Here is a 20862-nt window from a genome sequence, read left to right on the forward strand (position 1 = left end):
AATCAGGCAATCAGTCAGCTCATCCAACCCCCAAATTATGGCTCAAATTTAGTAGCCATGTGCCTAAATTTCAAACTCAGGGTTGCTTCCACACTGCAGAGTTATACAAATCTTACAAAAAGATTGGGATGCTGGTATAATGTGTTATTTTTTACCCTCTGCTTATGACAATATCAAGAAATGCATATGCACTTCATGCAAAATGTCATAAGTTTGAACCCTATTTCCAGGTTCAAAATAGTGCAGACAACCTTTGCCTTTAGTTATATTTTGGGGCATTTTTGCTCTGACCATGTGTCCTCTATATAGCTATATATGATATCATGCAGTCAATCATTCCACATATTATTTGAAAACATGACGGTAGTGGGTTTTATTGAGCAGTAGCAGCAGTTGATTTTTATATTCCAGCATTTTATTTATTATTTATTTATTATTATTTATTTATTTTGTCTATCATAGACAAGGGGGTCAAACTGCCCTGTCAGAGATGAGGGACATGTAGGCCACAGAGATCCACGCAGACGCCCAACCCCCCTGCAGCCCTCCTCCCCAGCCCTCCTCCCCAGATTTAACCGTTGCTAGGAAATGAATAACGGAGTTGCCTGGATACAGCCTAGTATCCACACAGACCGCCTTTATCTGGCAGTCACGTGGGCCAGCTTAAATGGCAGCATTAACGGGCTGCAGTGCAGCTGCCTCTGTGGGGGGATGTGAGGCACCTCAGCCACCTCTTCTTTCCCAAACAAATCTTTCAGCCTGATGTCCTGAGTGTCTGTAGGGAAACACACACATCCTCTCACCTACAAGTGCATGTGTCCTCCTCTTCTCATAGAACTGATGAAAAAAAAAAAATGCATGAGGATGATAATAGGGTGTGGCCTCTGCAAACACAAGATGCATCAATGTGAGCCAGCTCTTTTGTTCACACACATTGTTGCTCATGTAAAACCTCATTCTTTCTTCTAGGGACAGTAATGTAACTGGATGTGCGTATAGCAGCTCTGTTTGTGTTAAACATTCAACTTTCGATGAGAAAGACCATAAACTGTTCTCCAGTAGACCTAAAGAAAAGAAAAGCAAACTAACAGACAGTTAAGCCGCTTGGTTGCTAACATCAAAGGAAACTCCATGACGACAGTTGTCCCGGAGGCAGAAATGATACCTCTATGAATGTGAGGTGGCTTAAAATAACTCACTTTGAGATGCAAAGTCAAGAGAAGCTGATCTGGGTTTTTAGTGGCTGCTGCAGACCTGCAGCCACAATCACAGTGAAATCAGATATTTTTTCTACTTTTTGGTGAATCATTTTCAACACCATCAAATCAACAACATATGACATCTGCTTTTAAATACAATTTTTTACATATAAGTGCAATATCCATAACAATAACAATACCATTAAAATATTAACTTAAAATCATCACAAAGGGCAATACAAAGTGAAAGAAAACATCCCTAAGTCTGAAAAAATGTAGGGCTGTCAATCGATTAAAGTATTTAATCGTGATTAATCGCATGATTGTCCACAGTTAATCACGTTTAATCGCAAATTAAACACACATTTTTTATCTTAAAGGGAATTTTTTAAGTTTTTAATGCTCTTATTAACATGGGAGTGGGCAAATATGCTTGCTTTATGCAAATGTCTGTATATATTTATTATTGCAAATCAATTAACAACACAAAACAATGACAAATATTGTCCAGAAACCCTCACAGGTACTGCATTTAGCATAAACAATATGCTCAAATCATAACAGTGCAAACTGCAGCCCAACAGGCAACAACAGCTGTCAGTGTGTCAGGGTGCTGACTAGACTATGGCTTGCCCCAAACTGCATGTGATTATCATAAAGTGGGCATGTCTGTAAAGGGGAGACTCGTGGGTACCCATAGAACCCATTTTCATTCACATATCTTGAGGTCAGAGGTCAAGGGACCCCTTTGAAAATGGCCATGACAGTTTTTCCTCGCCAAAATTTAGTGTAAGCTTGGAGTGTTAATTAACCTCCCTCATGACAAGCTAGTATGACATGGTTGGTACCAATGGATTCCTTTTTAGTTTCATATGGTATCAGTATCATCACTCTAGCTTTAAAACTGTCAATCTGAAAATCGCAAATTGCGTTAATGAGTTAAAGAAATTAGTGCCTTAAAACGAATTTGCATTAACGCTGTACTAAAATGCTTTTGAATAACAATCCATTTACTTGTGATTATATCTGCATGTGAAAGAAGAAGCCACGTTTATAGAAATCATGAATAGTTATAATGTGTTTCTTTTTGATTTGCACAACCAAAACATGTATATCAGTATGTGACACAACCACGTGGACCTCTGTGACAGTTCTTACGACATTCTTCCAAAAAAATATATTAGGATCAAAATCTTTGCTCATAAATTTATGTAAATAAGGATAACACAACCTTCCTCTTTTATCTGATGACCCACTTTATATAACTGCACCTGTATTAAAACATTCAAATCCTGCTGTGATGGAAAATATGCTTTGTCACTCTGTCGGGTATCATATTCTCTCTTTGCAGGATGCAGTGCGGTCAATTTCATGCCGTGAAGGACCACTCCCATCTCTCTAGCATTCCCATCCTCTCTCTCTCCTCTTCAGCTGCTCAGACCCTCCCTGTCTCACAGCTGCTGAGGAGGAGGAGGAGGAGGAGGATGATGAAGGGGAGTGGAGAATGTTCTCTGAAGAAGTCCTGGCTGGGAGCCATGGCTGCTTTCTGTCCTTCTCTATTTCATCCCCTACAGTTCACATCGAGTACAGCAGCCACAAAAAGCTGGTTCTAAATTATACATCCTCACTTCCCTGCTGAATAAATGATGAGAACTCTCACATTATGGTGGTGGGCGCTCTCTCTGACAAAATGAGCTCATACTGCATTAAGGATTTTGCAGTGGAAGGTGCTGATTATGTTTGCAGCTTCCCTTCGGGATTCCAGCCAGTTTATAGGGCAGGGATGTAACATCGTTGCTGCAGGAGTCACACTGTGAACAAGCACCATATACACACATGAAGTGCTTTAGTGCAGCCATTATGTCACATAAACTGCTCAGTTCCTCAGATAAGACAGCACCAGAGGAAGCACGCCCAAATGTCAGTGTCCAGCTGACAGTGTCCAACCCCCACCCCCACACACACACACACACACACACACACAGACAGAGACACACACAGCAGGCTGACTGGCAGTCACGTGATCGGCCCACTGAATGACATCATTGCAGAGAATCTGGGACAAAGAGGGAGGGGATATCAGTTTGGAAGATGAAGCGTCTTGTGCAGTGGAAGCATTCAGCCATCTTGCATCAATTATAAATAATGCATCAGAATAATCACAGATATTGTTTTACACAGAATGTCCTTATATGCACCAGGATATGGCTATCTTTGCATTGATTTGTCACACCTACATAATCCTTGCTCATTCCCCTGCATGCATAATAAATTGGCTTTGTTTGAACTAGCCCTTTATTCAATAAGAATGACCTTTAATTTAATTTCTGCACACAAAAAAAGGAAAATATATTGCAACAAGGCTTAAAGCTAAAATGATAATAACATGATAATAATAATAATAATAATAATAATAATAATAATTATAATAATTATAATAATAACAAAAAATAAAATAAAAAAGGTGCCATAAGTGCCATCAAATAATACCTATTTTTATTCCTAATCACATAAAAAATATAATGCCAACACTATAGGCTACTACATATCTTATTGCGGTGCACTTTATAAAAATAATAATACAAATTGTGCTCAAATTTGAATGTAAAATACAGAACAATATGGTTTAAAGCACATTACCAAATGGTGTGCTAGTAAAAGCTTTATTTTGTCTACAGTGCACTCATCTCTCTCTGCCTGTGTGTATAAATATAGGTAGCACCTCAGTCTCATTCAGCAGTTGTCGCATCGACCCCGTTGGGTACAACACGCGACGCAAGCCACACCGCTTTTTAGAAAAAAATACCTTTTTTCTTCACATTTCTCACTCCTGCTCTCCCTCTTTGAAACTCTAACGACAACATGGTAAGTTGACTTTCCCTCATCTGTGTGTCTGACGCAGTTTTGTGAGGTAGAAATGAGAATCTCGGTTGTTAAACAACGTCGTTAACGCGTCTCCATCTCTGGACGAGCCTCTCCAGTTTCATAATCAGCCACATGTATAGCTGTAAATTAAAAATTCATTAGATTTAGGGATGAAAGTGGACAGTATGTTTGTTGATGCACAGACTGGTTCGCAGCATTGGCACAGTGTGATTGACTGTCTCCAGGTGGATTCATCTGTTTATCTTTATAAAGCAGCAGCTTTAAATTTCTTTATATTTTTATTTTTTGTCATATTTAATGTCATATTTAAACTTTGCCAATGCCCTACCCTGTTGGAAGGAAGGGAGGGCAGATTGTGTAGGGATGGATAACATTAGACTGCAGCTATCATTATTAATTCATATATAGCAGCAATTCTATTTTTAATCTCATCCATATAATAATAATAATAAAAAATTGATGCAACACACAGCTTCTATTTTAAGCATGACATGAAAGTTAACATAAATACAATAATTTGACTTCATCCAAAACTGCTAATTTATTTAGTTATATTAATTATTATGTGCAAGCATTTGCTGTGATTGTGCATCCTTGAGGCACAAGAGCGAGTGGAATATTCCAGAGTAATGATGTGCACAGGCAAATTGATTTGCATTTGTGCTTATGCTTGCAAAAGAGGGAGAGGGAGGGAGAGGGAGAGAGAGTGGGGGATGAAAAAGACAAGAGGACAAAAAGGACTGCAGGAAAGACGAGAGGAGCGTCCTGCTGTCTCTGTGGGGGCTGCTGTCAGGCATTTGTGTCCCCTGCAGATTGTGGTGCAGGGAGGTGCCTCCTGCTGTACTGCCTGATCATCTCAGATAAGGGGAGCAACTGAATGATCCCCATATATTACAATTATTGTGGTAGATTTCATGTATATGAACATGAAATTAAAGCTAAATGCATACAAGTAAATGACCTCTTGTTTTTTTTTTCCTCAAGCGTGAGTGTATCTCTATCCACGTCGGTCAGGCTGGCGTTCAGATTGGCAATGCCTGCTGGGAGCTTTACTGCCTGGAACATGGGATCCAGCCGGATGGACAGATGCCCAGTGACAAGACTCGGGGAGGAGGAGACGATTCCTTCAACACCTTCTTCAGTGAAACTGGAGCTGGAAAGCACGTCCCCAGAGCTATTTTTGTTGACCTGGAGCCCACTGTCATCGGTAAACTCCAATTAAATATAGATGCTATAGTTAGCTTTTTATTTAGTCATTAAGCTAACTTAACCCTTTAGTCATTTCTGATCGAATCGGTCTCCTTAGATGAGGTGCGCAGTGGGACCTACCGCCAGCTCTTCCACCCTGAACAGCTGATCACTGGCAAGGAGGATGCTGCCAACAACTACGCCCGTGGACACTACACCATCGGCAAAGAGATCATCGACCTGGTGCTGGACAGGGTCCGCAAACTGGTGGGTAACTTCAGGAGGGATCCATTCCTAATTTTGATTTCAAATATTAAATCAAATGACATATATCTGTATCTCATATGTGATCAGTGTCTCTCCCTCTCTGTCCTCAGTCTGACCAGTGCACTGGCCTCCAGGGCTTCCTGGTATTCCACAGCTTCGGAGGTGGCACCGGCTCTGGTTTCACCTCCCTGCTGATGGAGCGTCTGTCTGTCGACTACGGCAAGAAGTCAAAGCTGGAATTCTCCGTCTACCCAGCTCCCCAGGTGTCCACCGCTGTGGTGGAGCCCTACAACGCCATCTTGACCACCCACACCACCCTGGAGCACTCTGACTGTGCCTTCATGGTAGATAATGAGGCCATATATGATATCTGCCGTAGGAACCTCGATATCGAGCGTCCCACTTACACCAACCTGAACAGGTTGATCAGTCAGATTGTGTCCTCCATCACTGCTTCCCTTCGTTTCGATGGTGCCCTCAATGTTGATCTGACCGAGTTCCAGACCAACTTGGTGCCATATCCCCGTATCCACTTCCCTCTGGCCACCTATGCTCCTGTTATCTCTACTGAGAAGGCTTACCATGAGCAGCTCTCAGTGTCAGAAATCACCAACTCCTGCTTCGAGCCAGCCAATCAGATGGTGAAATGTGACCCTCGCCACGGCAAATACATGGCTTGCTGCCTTTTGTACCGTGGTGATGTGGTTCCCAAAGATGTGAATGCCGCCATTGCCACCATTAAAACCAAACGCTCCATCCAGTTTGTGGACTGGTGCCCCACTGGTTTCAAGGTGGGCATCAACTACCAGCCACCCACTGTAGTTCCTGGTGGAGACCTGGCTAAGGTCCAGAGGGCTGTGTGCATGCTGAGCAACACCACTGCTATTGCAGAGGCCTGGGCTCGACTTGACCACAAGTTTGATCTGATGTACGCTAAGCGTGCCTTCGTTCACTGGTATGTGGGTGAGGGTATGGAGGAGGGAGAGTTCTCTGAGGCCAGAGAGGACATGGCAGCTCTGGAGAAGGATTATGAGGAGGTTGGAGTCGACTCTATTGAGGGTGAGGGAGAGGAGGAAGGAGAGGAATATTAAAAGGAACAAAAAGGCACTAGTTACACAGGAAACAGTTGATTGCAATGTGTGTCTTGAATGCATTCCAAACAGAAATGTTTGACAATTAACAGTTTTGCTCTGTTCTAAATAAAATTCCTATGACATGTGAATGTGAATGTGTTTGTCTTTTATAAATTCAAACTAAATATACGTATATTGAGTGTCCTACAAAATGTTGAAATTCAGAATTTTGAGCTATCCCATGTCATGAAGTTGTAGACTCATAACACCATGAGCATTTAAATCTTCCCTTATTAAATTATGCAGCATATATGCACTTCTAAATATATAACACAAGTATTACAGTTTGTCGTTAATAAGCTGATATACAATAAGCTGCCATGTTGAAGCTTTGGTACCTCGACAGCAATACAATGCTTTTTTCCATTTAGGGTCCCTGATTTATGTAGGAAACCTTATTAATATACAATAAGTTCATGAAAAATGATATACAGTATGTCTCAACTGACTTCTCAATCTGTATAATATTTGCTTAGAAAAGTGCCATGAATCACAGTCAAACAAGCCTGCACAACTGTTTTGAGCAAAGTTTATTGGAAAAACATTCAAATTCAGTTTTGTCCAAATGAAAGAATACACTTTTGCTGTAGGTACAAAAGATCAGAGCATGTCTAAAGTATAATTCCAGTATATTTTTTAATCGAAAAAATTCTAAATGTTACACATTCTTGAGTTTGTCATTTAGAAAATATGTAAAAAAAAGAAAAAAAAGTACAAAAAGACATCTCAGGTGTAGAAACTTGCAAATCATAAGTTTCTTGGTTTTGTATTTGGTGGTTTGAGGCTGGTTCACACCGGCCGCTCCTGCAACAGAGGGCAGTCGTCCACAGTTCCCCGTCTGTTCAGCAGCTTCCAGAACATCGAGGCTCCGGAGCAGGCCTGAGCCCGGCCGACCTGCTGGTCTGCAGACGCAATCAGTCCTTCCTTCAGAGGACGGTAGGCCTTAAAGCGCCTGTTGAGTGAAGCACAAAATGTCAACTACCAACTCCTGAAGGAAATACTGTATCCGTCTCTTTCGCTGCTAAAAGCTCCACTATGTTCACCAGCTATATGTCACTTAGTCTGTCTGCTGTTTGGGGCTGTAAAGGTATAGCGCGTATTCCACTGCTAGCTGCAGCCAAAAATGATACTATGAGAGCTGTGAGAGTGAACCAGAAACAGTAAAGCTGCTGTAAAATCAAAACAATGAGCTGAAACATGATATACCATTGATTATAGCCACCTACTGTTAACTTAAAATGTGAATAAGTTATTTCCTCAAACAGCTGGGCAATGTAGTTTTTAGCAAATGTTACTCAAACAGATGCAAATAGTTTGTTTGTTTGTTTGGGACTAATTTCAGCCGCAGATTAATACACACTTTGACCTTTAGTGAGTATTCACCAGCAGGACAGTAGGTCTACATGTGGGATTGAGTCAAAACAAACTACAATGTCTGTTTTTTGTTTTAAGATCTTTTTTCAGCATTTTCATTTCTATTGGACGGTTTGACAGTAAAGAGGTTGAGAGGAAACTGGGGGGGAGATGGGGGTATGACCATAGATACATATACGTAGATGCTGCATTGGCCTTTGGATTGTACGTCAACGTCACCGCCATATTGGGGAGGGCAGGATTGGCCTGTATATAAGTGAACGTGGCCGTTTTTCTGGATAAAAAGCACCATTACGTCTACATTTCTCAACCGATTTTAATGAGTCATTTTTATATTTAAACATCTATAGTACAGAGTATTGTATGTTAAATTTCCCCCGAAAAACAAAATTTGGGATAAAAACGGTACAGTAATGTTACTGGTCCGGTTGATGGATCACCGGCTGGTCTGTTTGTTGATATGGTGAGGTTCAATAGTTAATTATTAAAAAGTTGTACTCTCATGACACATTTTCCTTTAAGAATTTTTCACATCATCAACATTACAGTTTAAGTTACATCTTTACAAAACGTTTGCTTCCGTAGTTCATCAGATAAGAGCTAATGTTAGCTAGCGTTTGTTATTGTCAGCTAATTCTCTACCAATAGCAACGCTAATGTTAGCTTATAGATCTTCATGTCTAACATAATATCATGATTAAAACATGAAATTTACGATGTGTCAGATATCACAAACAATAATGCTGATGTCTTGAGTTTTGGAACAGTGACTCTCAGCAATATTTAGCTAACTTTTTTAATTCAATGATATTTTTAAGTTATTTTAGGTTCGCTAACATGTTGTGGAGATTAACTAGCAGGTACACAAGTTAAACGCCAATAGTTAAAGTATTTTTTAGCATAACTGGGTAACTGGCTACAGAGGAAAGTAAAATTATAAGGGGTTAAGGTTATAATTAATTCACGTAATGTTAAACATAACATTAATACACACTCTTTTGAGCATCTAGCAGCGATTATAGCCTTGTAGAGACAAAAAATAATTTTTCTACTCCACGTAGGCTACATCATAAACCCTTGAATATAAAAACGACTCATTAAAAACATTTGAGAAATGTTATAGTGCTTTTTATCCAGAAAAACGACAGCTCCCCGGTTCACTTGTATTTGTTAACAGGCCAGTCCTGACTTCCCCAATATGGCGTTGACGTATCGCAGCAACAGGCTGAAGCAGCCAATGCGGTATCCACGGGTATGACATGCAACAATCTTTGGCTTCACTTTTCATGGGATGTGTTGACAATAAGACAAATATAGAATATTACCAAACGTGCCCCTCAAAGTAAAGAAATGAGATTGTGTATAATTGTAATTTGGAAAGTCAGTTCTTACTTGTAAGAATATGCCATTATTCCTATTGCTAGAACGAGTACCAGGACACCCAACACAACGGCGATGGTGCCAGGAGAGGACAGACCTGAACCTGAAACAAGGATCACACATTCAGTAAGCAGGATAAAGCAGACATGTACTGAACTGTTGTATAGTGGTTGTGTTGCGTTACCTATGTCAACGTTGACTTTGGCACTGGTGACAGCTAAACTGACGTCGTTGGCCATGGACACGTTGATGCAGTAGACACCAGAGTCATTGAAGAAGTGACGTAACACCAGCTGGCACTCTTTGGTGGGCTCCACCATGTTGCACACCGTGTGAATTGGCCTCAAGCACTCTGCATCCAGGATCACGCTGCACACCTCTTTAGGAAGACTGGAGGAAGAAGATGCTCCAGTGAGTCAGAATAAACAATAACATGCTTTTATTTAAAGGATTATTTGATCAAGTTAAGTGCAGGATCATTCACCTTCCCTGGCAGGTAACAGTGATGTCCACAACATTTCTACCCATGTCAGGTGTTGCCATGACAGCATTGTCCATTTGTACAATCTCTACTTTTTCAATGCCCTCTGAAAACAAAGACAAGAGGTCACTGAGAGTGATGTCACAGGTTTTCATTGTTTTACATCTTGATGAACATATCGCTATTGAAAGGTAACTCACCAAACACTTCGATGCCGGTGCAGAAGGAGCCATAACGATATATCACACAGTCGTCGTCAGAGGGTTCATCATCAGCCTCCCTCTTAGCAACGACTACCACTTTAGCCCGGCCCGTCAGGGTCACTGTTTGCTTATCATCTGGTGAGAATGAACAGCAGCAGAGTATTAGTTCACTAATAACTGATTGTTTATGACATTGGTGCAGTGTTATTTTGATTATGTTTGTTCTGCCTGGTATAGTGGTTTGATAGCTAAATTCTGCCGGTGCAAAATAGCATTATTACTGGATGCATCAGCTTTAACCAGTGGTGGAAAGTAACTAAATACATCTGTATACCTCTGATCTGTCAAACTGTTTGTCTGTTCGTTCTAAGTGTTCGTCCACGTGTGGAAACTGGTTTAATGACTTGTCGTTTATTGTCTGATTGTCTACTGTCATGGTTGTTATTGTTGGTTGTTGTATGTATTGTATGTACGGATTGGGAAACAAAATTTCGTTTTTATGTATGAAAGTACACAGAAATGATAAATAAAGAACCTTGAACCCTTATTGTACTTGTACTTTACTTTAGTATTTCCTTTTTATGCTACTTTATACTTCTGCTCCACAACAATTCAGAGGGAAATATTGCACTTTTTTTACTCCACTACTTTTGTCTTTTGATCTTTAGTTACTTTGCAGATTCAGACTGAAAATACAAAATATAATCAGCAATTACATTATGATATATTATTATGGATACAACTTTTTTGATCCTTTGGTGAAATTCACAAGCTACCCTGCAGAAAATAAAGCAAAACAAATAGCTCCACATTTACCAGCTGCAACAGCAAAATGATGTAAAAATGAATGCATCAACAATTATAATTCAATAATATAATATACATTATTCTTAAATGGGCCATTCTGCTAAATTAGTACTTTTACTTTTTGTATTTTGAGTCTATTTTGAGGCTGATACTTTTGTACTTTATTCAAGTAAAGATTTGAATGTAGGACTTTATTCTGCCTTGGCTGGACAATAAACTCAACACGGCTAAAGGCATTCATGCAGAATGCCTCCTGTAAATAATGAAACCAGAAGCTTTTATTCTGCGCTGTACTGTGAAAAAGCCTTTCATCAAATATCAAGTTGACAGAAACACTTTATTAATAAAATAAATGACTTGAGCTATAAGTTTTCTTAACATGCTACACCTTGGATTGGTGTAGATCCATAAATGAATCAAATTAGATAAGAAAAACTGAGCCGAACACTCTGAATCAGCATGCAAATCAGAATTCAAATGATAAAGCACAGGCAGAGTTTCTTTAAAGATTTACATCACATTTACATTTAAGAAAATCGGCTGATGATTTTATCTCATCTGGCAGTCGGTCAGCTGGTATATTGCACTTTAACAGGACACAAATCAAACAAGTGATCTTCTGGTAAAATGATGTTCTAAATAACAGTATATGTACATCTATTTAAAAAGCTCACCTGTCTGCCCCTCACTAACAGCAGGCATGTCAGGGTTGACCACAGTGGGTGCTTCCTGGGCAGGCAGTGTGTTGGGGGCAGTGGAGGCCTCATCCTCAGTGTTGTCCTCCTCTGTGTCTGAAGGAATCATGTTGACAGTCAGACCAGTTGCCTTGGTGGAAACCAGTATGGGGATAGCAGACGCCAGTGCAGCAGCTTTCACTAAATAGAGAAGATTGATGTAGGTGTACATGTGAAGCTGAGGTAACATACATGACTACAAATATTGTAAATATTATTACATGCTGAAAAAAGTTGGACATTTCAGGAAATATTCGCTTTCTTGGAAGAAGCACTCAGATATTTTACTTAAGTAGTACCACAGTGTAGAAATACTGTCACCGTACATGTAAAAGTCCTGTATTAAAGAAGTTAGAAGAAGTTAGAAGTTCCAAAAGTAAAAGTACTCATCATACAGAAAGGGCCATTTCAGTATAATATATATATTATATTATTGGATTATAATTATTGATGCATCAATAATCACTTTAATATTTTTTTACCATACTGCCGGGTATCTTGTGAATTTCTTCAATGGATCAATAAGTGTTTATTTTATTTTGTTTTATTAATATGAATCTACAAAGTAACTAAAGGTAGTAAATACTGGTAGAGGAGTAAAAAAATATATTATTATATAATATTTCCCTCTGAGATGTAGTGGAGTAGAAGTAGGCTATAAAGTGGCGTAAAATGGAAATACTCAAGTAAAGTACAAGTACCTCAAAATTGTACTTAAAGGTACAGTGTGTGGGATTTGGCATCTAGTGGTGTGGTTGCAGATTGCAACCAACTGAGTACCCCTCCGCTCACTCCTCCCTTTCCAAGACTGAGGTAACGTGAGCCGCAGAGTGCTCAGAGACTATCCTTACCATTATAACACTACTTTAGGAGCATCGGAAGTCAGACGACGGCTGGCGGTAACACGGTTTAGCACTCTGTGGCTCACGTTACTGCAGTTTCCCAAGCGTGTCGGAGAACTATGGTGACCTTCAGGTAATGTTTAAAGGCTCTCTCTAGAGTCATTGTTTGGTTTATCCGTTCTCAGCTACTGTAGAAACATGGTGGAGCAACTATGGTGGACTCCGTGAAGAGGACCCGCTCTTGTAGATATGAAGGACTCATTCTAAACTAGAATGTAACATGTTTGTTTAACACCTGTTCTTTACCTGTGGTGCCGTGATGAGTAGGTGGACCGGGGGCCTTGGTTGGCAGATCAGCTGGGTCGCAGGCCTTATCTGGGATGACTGCCTGGATCACCACCTTAGGCTTGAATGAGCCAGAGTTGATGTAGGTGTGAGTGACGGTCAGCTCTCTGGATATCAGGGCTCCACTTTCATCCCCAAAGTCCCAGTTGTAGGTGATGTCTGCGGTGCTGAGGTACTGGCTCGGGTCGTGGAGGGTGATGGTAAAGGCGATCGCCCGGTTCTGGATGAAGCGCATGTCCCCGGCCACGATGTCGTTCACTTGGTCCAGAGATACGGCAAAAGGGATTTGATCTGGGGAGAACAACAAATAATGATGTCAATAACATTTTAGAGCTTACAGTACAAGAATAAGTACAGGTTGTCTTATTTAGTGCACAATTATATTAACATGATGTGATTCTGCGTTGCACATTCTAATGAACTAATACCTGAGAATCCTACTATAATGGTGTCCTGTGTCATAGACTATTTTCTTTACTTTCTTTGGCTTTTAATTTGAGCCGATCCTACATATTCTATTAAGGGTCTTTAATGGATCTTATGCGTGCTTTCAGTTAGTATTGGTTCATTTTAATGGATAACAATCCCTTAAAAATGTAAAAAAAAAACTTAAAATTTATAATAACATTACAGGTATTGACACCTTAATTAGTAGTTTTTCCATTAAGATGCAAATTTGAGATTAATTAATAGATGAATGGATCAATGTCTATAAGAGGGTTTTGATTGTTTATCTCCACAGTTTAAGGTGCTTTTAAAAACCCTCAAAAGCTGATTTTACCTTAACTCATAAGGGGTTATTTATGGATTATCTGAATGATATAAGAGGTTTTTAAGAGAAACAATCCAATAAAATGTAACAAGTATTTATGCCACAACTTTCACCTTAAAGGGACTATTTGTAACTTTGTACGCGCATAAATGTAGCGGGTCGTCACACATGCGCGCTCGCATATGCGCGTTCGCGTGTAGCCGCTGTACCCTCCTCCTCTGCCTGCTCGCCTTCACTCAGACAGCTCAGCTCGCTCCACCTCTAGACGTGAACGCGCGCTCACTCCACACTGCAGAAGAGTTAGTTTAGCTCTGAGAATATCTAGAGAATGCACAGGGGACGTTTGTGCAGAAATAACTGCTGCAGCTCCTCCAGACCAACAGAGGTTTTCCGTATCTTGTGAAGTGACGGAGCTTTGCGTTGTCTTCTCGTTACCGACCAGGTGCCTGTGTCTCCCCCTGCTCTCTCCGGCTGCAGGCGGAGAGAGCAGGGGGAGAGCAGGGAGACTCGCTGCAGAGCCCCGCTGCCTTAGCCTGCACTTAGGCAGGAAAAGCCAACACTAGGATCAGATCTAAATCATGTTCATGGAGAGACCTTCGTCTGGTCAGCTAACATTACTGCCAAGCGGCTGAAATATAGAGTGATATTGTGGTTTTAGCTGACGTGTGTCGCCTCACTGTTTTGAGCGATGCTCGTTCAGGTATATTGAGAGCGAGCAAGCACGAGCCCGATGCTGACTTTCGTTGATTTCACGGCCACAGGTGTCGCTGTTAAGAAGCATTTCTGAAAGTTACAAATAGTCCCTTTAATTAAGAAATCTTTTCTGTAAAAACTCTATTATTTGAGGATGTTGGCCAGGGAGAGGGTCCAAAGAAAATATTAATGTTAACAAAGTTTTTTATACAGTCTCCTAACCAGTGATGGAGAACTGAGTGGAGGCGTATCCCAGAGGGATGAACTTCTCCTTGCTGCGGTAGTGGTAGATGACGATGTCAATGGTGTAGGAGCCCAGTGGGATGTTGTCTGTGTCAATGGTCAGGGAGGAAGAGGAGTCATCTGCCACCTGCCAGTACTGACCTGCCAAATGAGCATCCAGAGTAGATATGAGATGCACTTTGTTGTCTCTTTACTACAAATATCTATACATCATCTTAAGGCATTCATCTAATAATAATACAAAACTTTTTGTACGATGCGTTCAGGGTCAGAGCTTGCTTGAAGAAGATATAAATGCTAACATACACTTTACTTTTCATGACACTTTTTTTACATACAATATTATTGAAACCTTGTGCCATCAACACATGCAAACTCTGAATCCTATAACTGAAATTCATGGATTGTTTGTTTTAAAGATGAAGTGACATAATCTGACATAATCTGATCATACGATCAGGCTCATACATAATCCCCCCTGGCTCATATTTCAGGTCATGGCATGTGCCTTAACAAACTCTGTGACCCTCAGAAAAGACGGCGGCTCCACTCACCCCAGGTCTTCCAGACAAACACGTAGGCCGGCCTCTTGTCCTTCTTAATCGGTGTCCCATCAGGGAAAACAGACTCCCAGTCTGAGTTCAGAGTTGGGTATACTGGTTCAGACTCATGGTACTTTGTTCCTGTAGCAGGAGCAAGAGTGTTGTGACTGTTAGAGACCCGACAAAGACATTTAGAAGAGTCTGCAGCCATGTTAGAAACTGTTTGAGGCTATACTTAGCCACAGAGCAGAGGCTTTCAGCTAAATGCTAATGTCAGCATTATGCACACAATGACAATGCTAACATACAGGTGTTCACCATGTTCACCATGTTCACCATCTTAGCTTAATATTTGCTAATTACCACAAGAGTGCAACTGAGAATGATGGGAATATTATTAGCTTTGCAGGTATTTTGTAATAAATCAAAGTGTTGTAATTTAGATTTTGACCTGATGATGGTGCTAAATGTAAAGTTAAGGGATCACCAAAGTGATTACGATTTATCCGGAGGACATTACTGTAATGTCTGCACCAAATCCAATGTAAATCCATCCAATAATTGTTGAGACATTTCACCAATTAACACAAATGTCAATCTCATAGTGGTGCTAAAGGAAAGGTCAGGGGATCACAAGAGTCTTCAGGTTTCATCCTCTGAGAATCATGAATATCAGCACAAAACTTTCATGGCAATCCATCCAACAGTTGTTGAGATATCTCAGTGAGGACAACCACTAAAAACACAGTAAAGTCTGTATTGTCCTGGGTGTGTGTAGCGTATGTGTTACCATTGACTATGCAGTCTTCCGCCCAAACAACGTCTCCATTGGGCTGAACCTTCTGGTTGTGTGGGAACTCCAAGTCGATGGTAAAAGTAACTTTGGCTGCAGTCAGAGTCGGTGAATCGTTCCCCACATTGAAAGTCACTTTTCCACCTGGACGGAAAAAAAAACATGAAAACACCGAGCAATAAACACAAAATGAACAAGTCTGGGTCTCCAAATATGTTTAATGAGCTTCAGAGTAATTACATGATTCAGACATTTGGATTCTTTTCTTTTCAGAAGTAATAAGAGGTATACCAAGACCAATCACAATGTCCCAAGGGATCTTTGTTGTGTAATAGAATCCCTCCCTCCTGCCACTCTAACAAAAATGCCCCAAACAGACTTGGGGGGAAAATATATATATAAAGTAAAGAAAATATGAGCATTTAAAAGTGATTATGCCACAATATTTCATCAGCTGTACCTTTCCATGAGTCTTTGTATCGTGGGTCTCCATCTTTCCAGATTGGGTACATCTTATTGTTCCATGATGGATAGCGAGTGAAACGGTTTCTGGGCTCTGAAATATCAAACATATTGAAAACAGAATGTGAACACTGCTCCATACACATATATGTTATATATGTTAATTTCCCCAGTGAACAGCAGCTCAGCTGAACATGTGAAAATGTTAAAATAGTCTACAGCGAACATACAGTTAAATTTATATGGAGATATGAAGATTCCAGTAGATAAAATAAAATAAATATTACTAAGCTTTTCCTATTTTTCTCCTATTTTTCAGAGATATTGCAGCATATATTTAGATTTATTCTAATACACTCTTAAAATTTATTGGGTTTACAGTTTCCAAAATTCCATTGTTGGAATTTATATATTTTGTATTTTTATATATATTTTGTGTGATATTTACCACCAGTGAAATGACAAAATGTGAAGGTGATTGAAGCTGCCCACCAAAGTTCAAATGAGTTATATCACCAATATAATTCTCTCATCCCTCCAATCCCTCTCATGTGCTGCTCAGCTGAGTGTGCATGCTTTTATCACAGATTAACAATGTCACACGGCTGAGTTTGGATTAAACACGATGGCAGATAAAAGAGCCAATCAACAGCTAAATCAGACTTTTTTTTAGTTTAACTCTATGATGTTTTTCCTGCTTTTTTTCTTTTAAAAGAAAAAGTTTATAGTGGTGAAAAACATTAGCAAACATAGCAAACAATAAACACAGTGCCGGGTTTACAGGTCACCATTTCTCCTATTTTCTTTTTCCCACCCTCCTTTCCACTCCGCCCAACCCCTGTACAAAAACATGCATTACACACATGCACACACATATAAATATAAAATAAGTATAAAAAATATATACATTTATATGAAAGAAAATATATAAATAATAAAATAAAATAAAAATAAATTTAAAAAAAACTCTGCTGCAACTGTTTTATATTTTTCCGTGGGATTTTGGGAGTATATTGATCAGGGGCCGGCCTCACGCTGATGATGATGTTTCCCTTTTGGCATGACTCTTATTATTGAATGGTGAATTGCAAAATGAAAATTCATATTATCAATGTAAGATTTTGCATGAACAGCTGGAAAATGACTCATTCCTCTGACTTCTATTAAAAACATTAAAAGTCATGACATTTTCTCAAAGTGTCAAATATATGCATGTCTTGAAATGTATTTCTCTGTCCTTTACATTTTGTTATCTCTTCAGGCCCAGCATGGAGAGGAGGACTCATTACAGCGACCAGTAACTCTTTCAGTGCACACATGGGCATGTGCGTGATGCTTCAAGACAGACTTGAAAGAATGTTGAACTTATCCTTTAACTTAAGAATAAAAGGATTAAGAGAAATAGTCGGTGCCTTGCTTCACAGAGGTCACATTCTGTGTCATGCATGGTTGAATACAGAGGTCATGGGAAAAAACATGAAACTGGATCTTGGACTAGACTCAGATCTTATAGATCAAAACATATTATTAGAAAACTGGGTTTACCTCCATGTAAGGAAAGAAAATTGTTACTTTATTGAAATGCAGAGGTCGCTTCACCAAAACTTTGATTGACAGAGCTGCTATGTGCCAATTTACTGAAGGTTTAAGAAAGTTCCTAAACTACTCTACTGGGAAAATTATGACAAAGAAACAGATGTAAAAAACATTCAGACTGGATTAAATAAAATCTACACCGTATAACATAATTAAGACTCTAACTGTAATATCACGTAATATAAAGTCATGTTTTAATTCCATGTAACTTTATACTTCTACTTCAATACATTTCAGAGGGAAATATTGTACTTTTTACTCCACTACATTTATGTGACAGCTTTAGTTACAACTTACTTAGATTCTTTATACAAACATATGGTCATCCAATAAAATACAATGCTCAAACTACCCAACAATATGTTAAAAGAATTGTTAGAATTGGCTCCCACTTGATCAACTATAACAGTAAAATTCTGAATACACAGTAATAATAATCCAATAATATATAATATGATATTTATATATTCATATATATTCATAATAATAAATTATATATAATAGAGTAACAGCCATTTTACTGAATTATGAGGACTTTTACTTGATACTTTAACTAAAATTATCCATTTAGTATTGCCATTTTTACTGAAGTAAAGGATCTGAGTACTTCCTGCACCACTGTTAAAAGGACTAATAACTTTGATTATTGATGTTTTCTATCTTTTAGTTTGTAAAACTCTCAGTGAATAATCTCTTTCACTACCCTGAGAAAGAATTACTCACTTTGAAATACTTTGTTTTGGAAGATAGAAGATGTATTGTCAGTACTTACTTGCCACAGTGGGTGAAGCCACTGCCAGCAACACCAACAGCACGACAGATGTCCACATCGTCAGTGCAACTCCTCTGTATGAAATATCCCTTTAGTGAGCACCAGACCACAGAGATCAGGCTTTATAAACTGTTTGATATTTGACTTCACACAGAGTATTAGCAGAAGAAACGCCTCCTTCCTCACGAAGCCCTGCAGACCTCCTCCAATCAGATTTTAGGGGCACCTGGACTGATTTGTGAATTGTGTATTTACAGTAAAAGGTTTCTGGATCATATCAGAGAAAGAAGCACATAATCATATAAGAAATGCAGAATTCCACAAGTTCTTTTTTGCATGGCAACAGATTAGATCACGAGACGTGCTCGAGTGTGCATAAACCCAACAAAAGAAATAACTTTCAAATTATTATAAAGCTGTGTTCAGTGATATATATATATATATATATATATATATAGTTAGGAATATAATATTTACTCAAGTACTGCATGTACTTATATTTTGCCTAATATTTTCAGTTTATTTCACTCTATACTTCTATCCCTCTACAGTTCAGAGCGGAAAATATTGTACTATTTACTCCACTACAAGTATTTCACAGCTGTAGTTATTATTATTATTACGTTATAGATTAATTTACACACAAAATAAATGATAAGCTCATAAAATATGATGCATATATTAAATTACCAAACAGTGGATATAAAGTAGTTAAAAGAACAATAAATACCAGTAAAAACATTAAAATGCTTTATCAGTATTGATGATCTAATAATATAATATTTCTGCATAATCAGATTAATTTTGCTGGTAATATTTGTGTATTTTTACTTGAGTAACATTTTGGATGCTGGAATTTTACATGCAAGTATTTGTATATTGTGTCATTGGTACTTTTACTTTAAAATAATAATAATAATAAATAATATAAAGAGTTGAAATACTTCTCCCACCACTGAATATACTGTAGTACAGTTATATCTTGTATCAACAGTAAAGTGAATATTTTACAATAATACTAACCTTGTGTAATTATTCCTTCTCATGCAAATTTTTAGGATCCATATCGTAAACATGTTTATATTTTTGGTATGTGAATATTTTGGATTTGAACCTTATTATTAATGTTTTATATTTGCACTCTTTCCTACTTTGTAGTGCAACAGCTGCAACACAATTTCCTTCAGGATACATAAAGTTCTATATAATCTTATGTTAACAATATTGCAAGGCCTGTGTCAGAATAATACAAAACCGACAAAAAATATAATTAGCATTGATTAATGAAATGACTAATTAGACAGTTTAAAGGTCAGTACAATACAACAGGATCTTATTGAAATCATGAGATTACAGAGTTATGCATTTTTGGGTCTTTCGGTGACAATTCCACAAAACACGTGTTTGCAAATACAATATGAATGGTCACCTAAATCTCTGCTGAAATCACCTGACCTATTTTGGGCTGACCGTTTTATTATTTCTAATTCTCTACGGATTTACTCTGAAATTCACGTTGCTAATGATGAATAAATCCACCTCATTAAAACTCTAGAAAAAATACTTTAAAGTCGTAGAAGCTCTATTAGCTGATATATTTAAATATGATGCTGTGATTGAATATAATGTCTGAAATATTGAAGTGTAAAAAGAAGTTGTTCATTTCTGTGTCATTAGAACAATAGGTCACTCAGTCTGCTAAGAGAAGCTGTGGAAAGTGAGGAATGCAGCGTTAATGAGGATTATTGAAGCACTTGTGACTCCCTAAATTCATCCGGCTTTGTCCTTCTACCCCGAGAACTAGTTTTTTGTCTCCGTATTGTGTGTGCCAAACACATTCACTGTTTAAACCTCTTTTTTAAAACAATGTCAGCATTCACAGCAAATCCTATTCAGTCTTCAGACCCTCATAATGAACCCTTTAACTCCCTTCAGGCCTCAACATGTATATACAGACCCATGAGATGAAGGAAAGCATACTGTAAAACATTGCATCATATGAAACTAGAAAACCTGAGGAATCCATAGGTACCAAGCATGTCATACTGGCTTGTCATGAAGGAGGCTAAATAACTCTCAAAACTTGCGCTAAATTTTGTTACGGAAAAAACTGTCATGGCCATTTTCAAAGGAGTCCCTTGACCTCTGAC

The 20862-nt window shown here is 38.7% G+C and overlaps 2 protein-coding genes across 2 annotated transcripts; one reads left to right on the forward strand and one right to left on the reverse strand.

Annotated features, from left to right (window-relative positions):
• The first annotated feature begins 3916 nt into the window (after nt 1-3916).
• On the forward strand, nt 3917-6762 carry LOC119489509 (tubulin alpha chain-like). The gene is made up of 4 exons (XM_037772033.1): nt 3917-4064; nt 5070-5292; nt 5392-5540; nt 5651-6762. Exons 1-4 carry the CDS (start codon nt 4062-4064, stop codon nt 6629-6631), a joined length of 1356 nt encoding a protein of 451 aa, XP_037627961.1. The 5' UTR covers nt 3917-4061; the 3' UTR covers nt 6632-6762.
• A 433-nt stretch (nt 6763-7195) lies between these two features.
• pmelb (premelanosome protein b) lies at nt 7196-18814 on the reverse strand. Its single transcript, XM_037772030.1, has 12 exons — nt 18713-18814; nt 16343-16438; nt 15880-16026; nt 15102-15230; nt 14527-14688; nt 12801-13130; nt 11593-11793; nt 10109-10246; nt 9912-10014; nt 9612-9817; nt 9440-9530; nt 7196-7625 (listed from the first exon to the last, which is right to left on the reverse strand). Exons 1-12 carry the CDS (start codon nt 18768-18770, stop codon nt 7463-7465), a joined length of 1824 nt encoding a protein of 607 aa, XP_037627958.1. The 5' UTR covers nt 18771-18814; the 3' UTR covers nt 7196-7462.
• Nucleotides 18815-20862: the final 2048 nt, after the last annotated feature.

Source organism: Sebastes umbrosus, chromosome 6 (assembly GCF_015220745.1).
Source record: "Sebastes umbrosus isolate fSebUmb1 chromosome 6, fSebUmb1.pri, whole genome shotgun sequence".
NCBI classification, from domain to species: domain Eukaryota; kingdom Metazoa; phylum Chordata; class Actinopteri; order Perciformes; family Sebastidae; genus Sebastes; species Sebastes umbrosus.

Excerpts from the sequence above, each read along its gene's own strand:
- LOC119489509 (XM_037772033.1), top strand. Across the intron at positions 5,293-5,391 it reads CCTGGAGCCCACTGTCATCG|ATGAGGTGCGCAGTGGGACC; the intron begins GTAAACTCCAAT and ends CGGTCTCCTTAG. Across the intron at positions 5,541-5,650 it reads TGGACAGGGTCCGCAAACTG|TCTGACCAGTGCACTGGCCT; the intron begins GTGGGTAACTTC and ends CTCTGTCCTCAG.
- pmelb (XM_037772030.1), bottom strand. The coding sequence starts at position 18,770 with ATGTGGACATCTGTCGTGCTGTTGGTGTTGCTGGCAGTGGCTTCACCC. Across the intron at positions 16,027-16,342 it reads ATACAAAGACTCATGGAAAG|GTGGAAAAGTGACTTTCAAT; the intron begins GTACAGCTGATG and ends TTTTCCGTCCAG. Across the intron at positions 14,689-15,101 it reads GTTTGTCTGGAAGACCTGGG|GTCAGTACTGGCAGGTGGCA; the intron begins GTGAGTGGAGCC and ends CTCATTTGGCAG.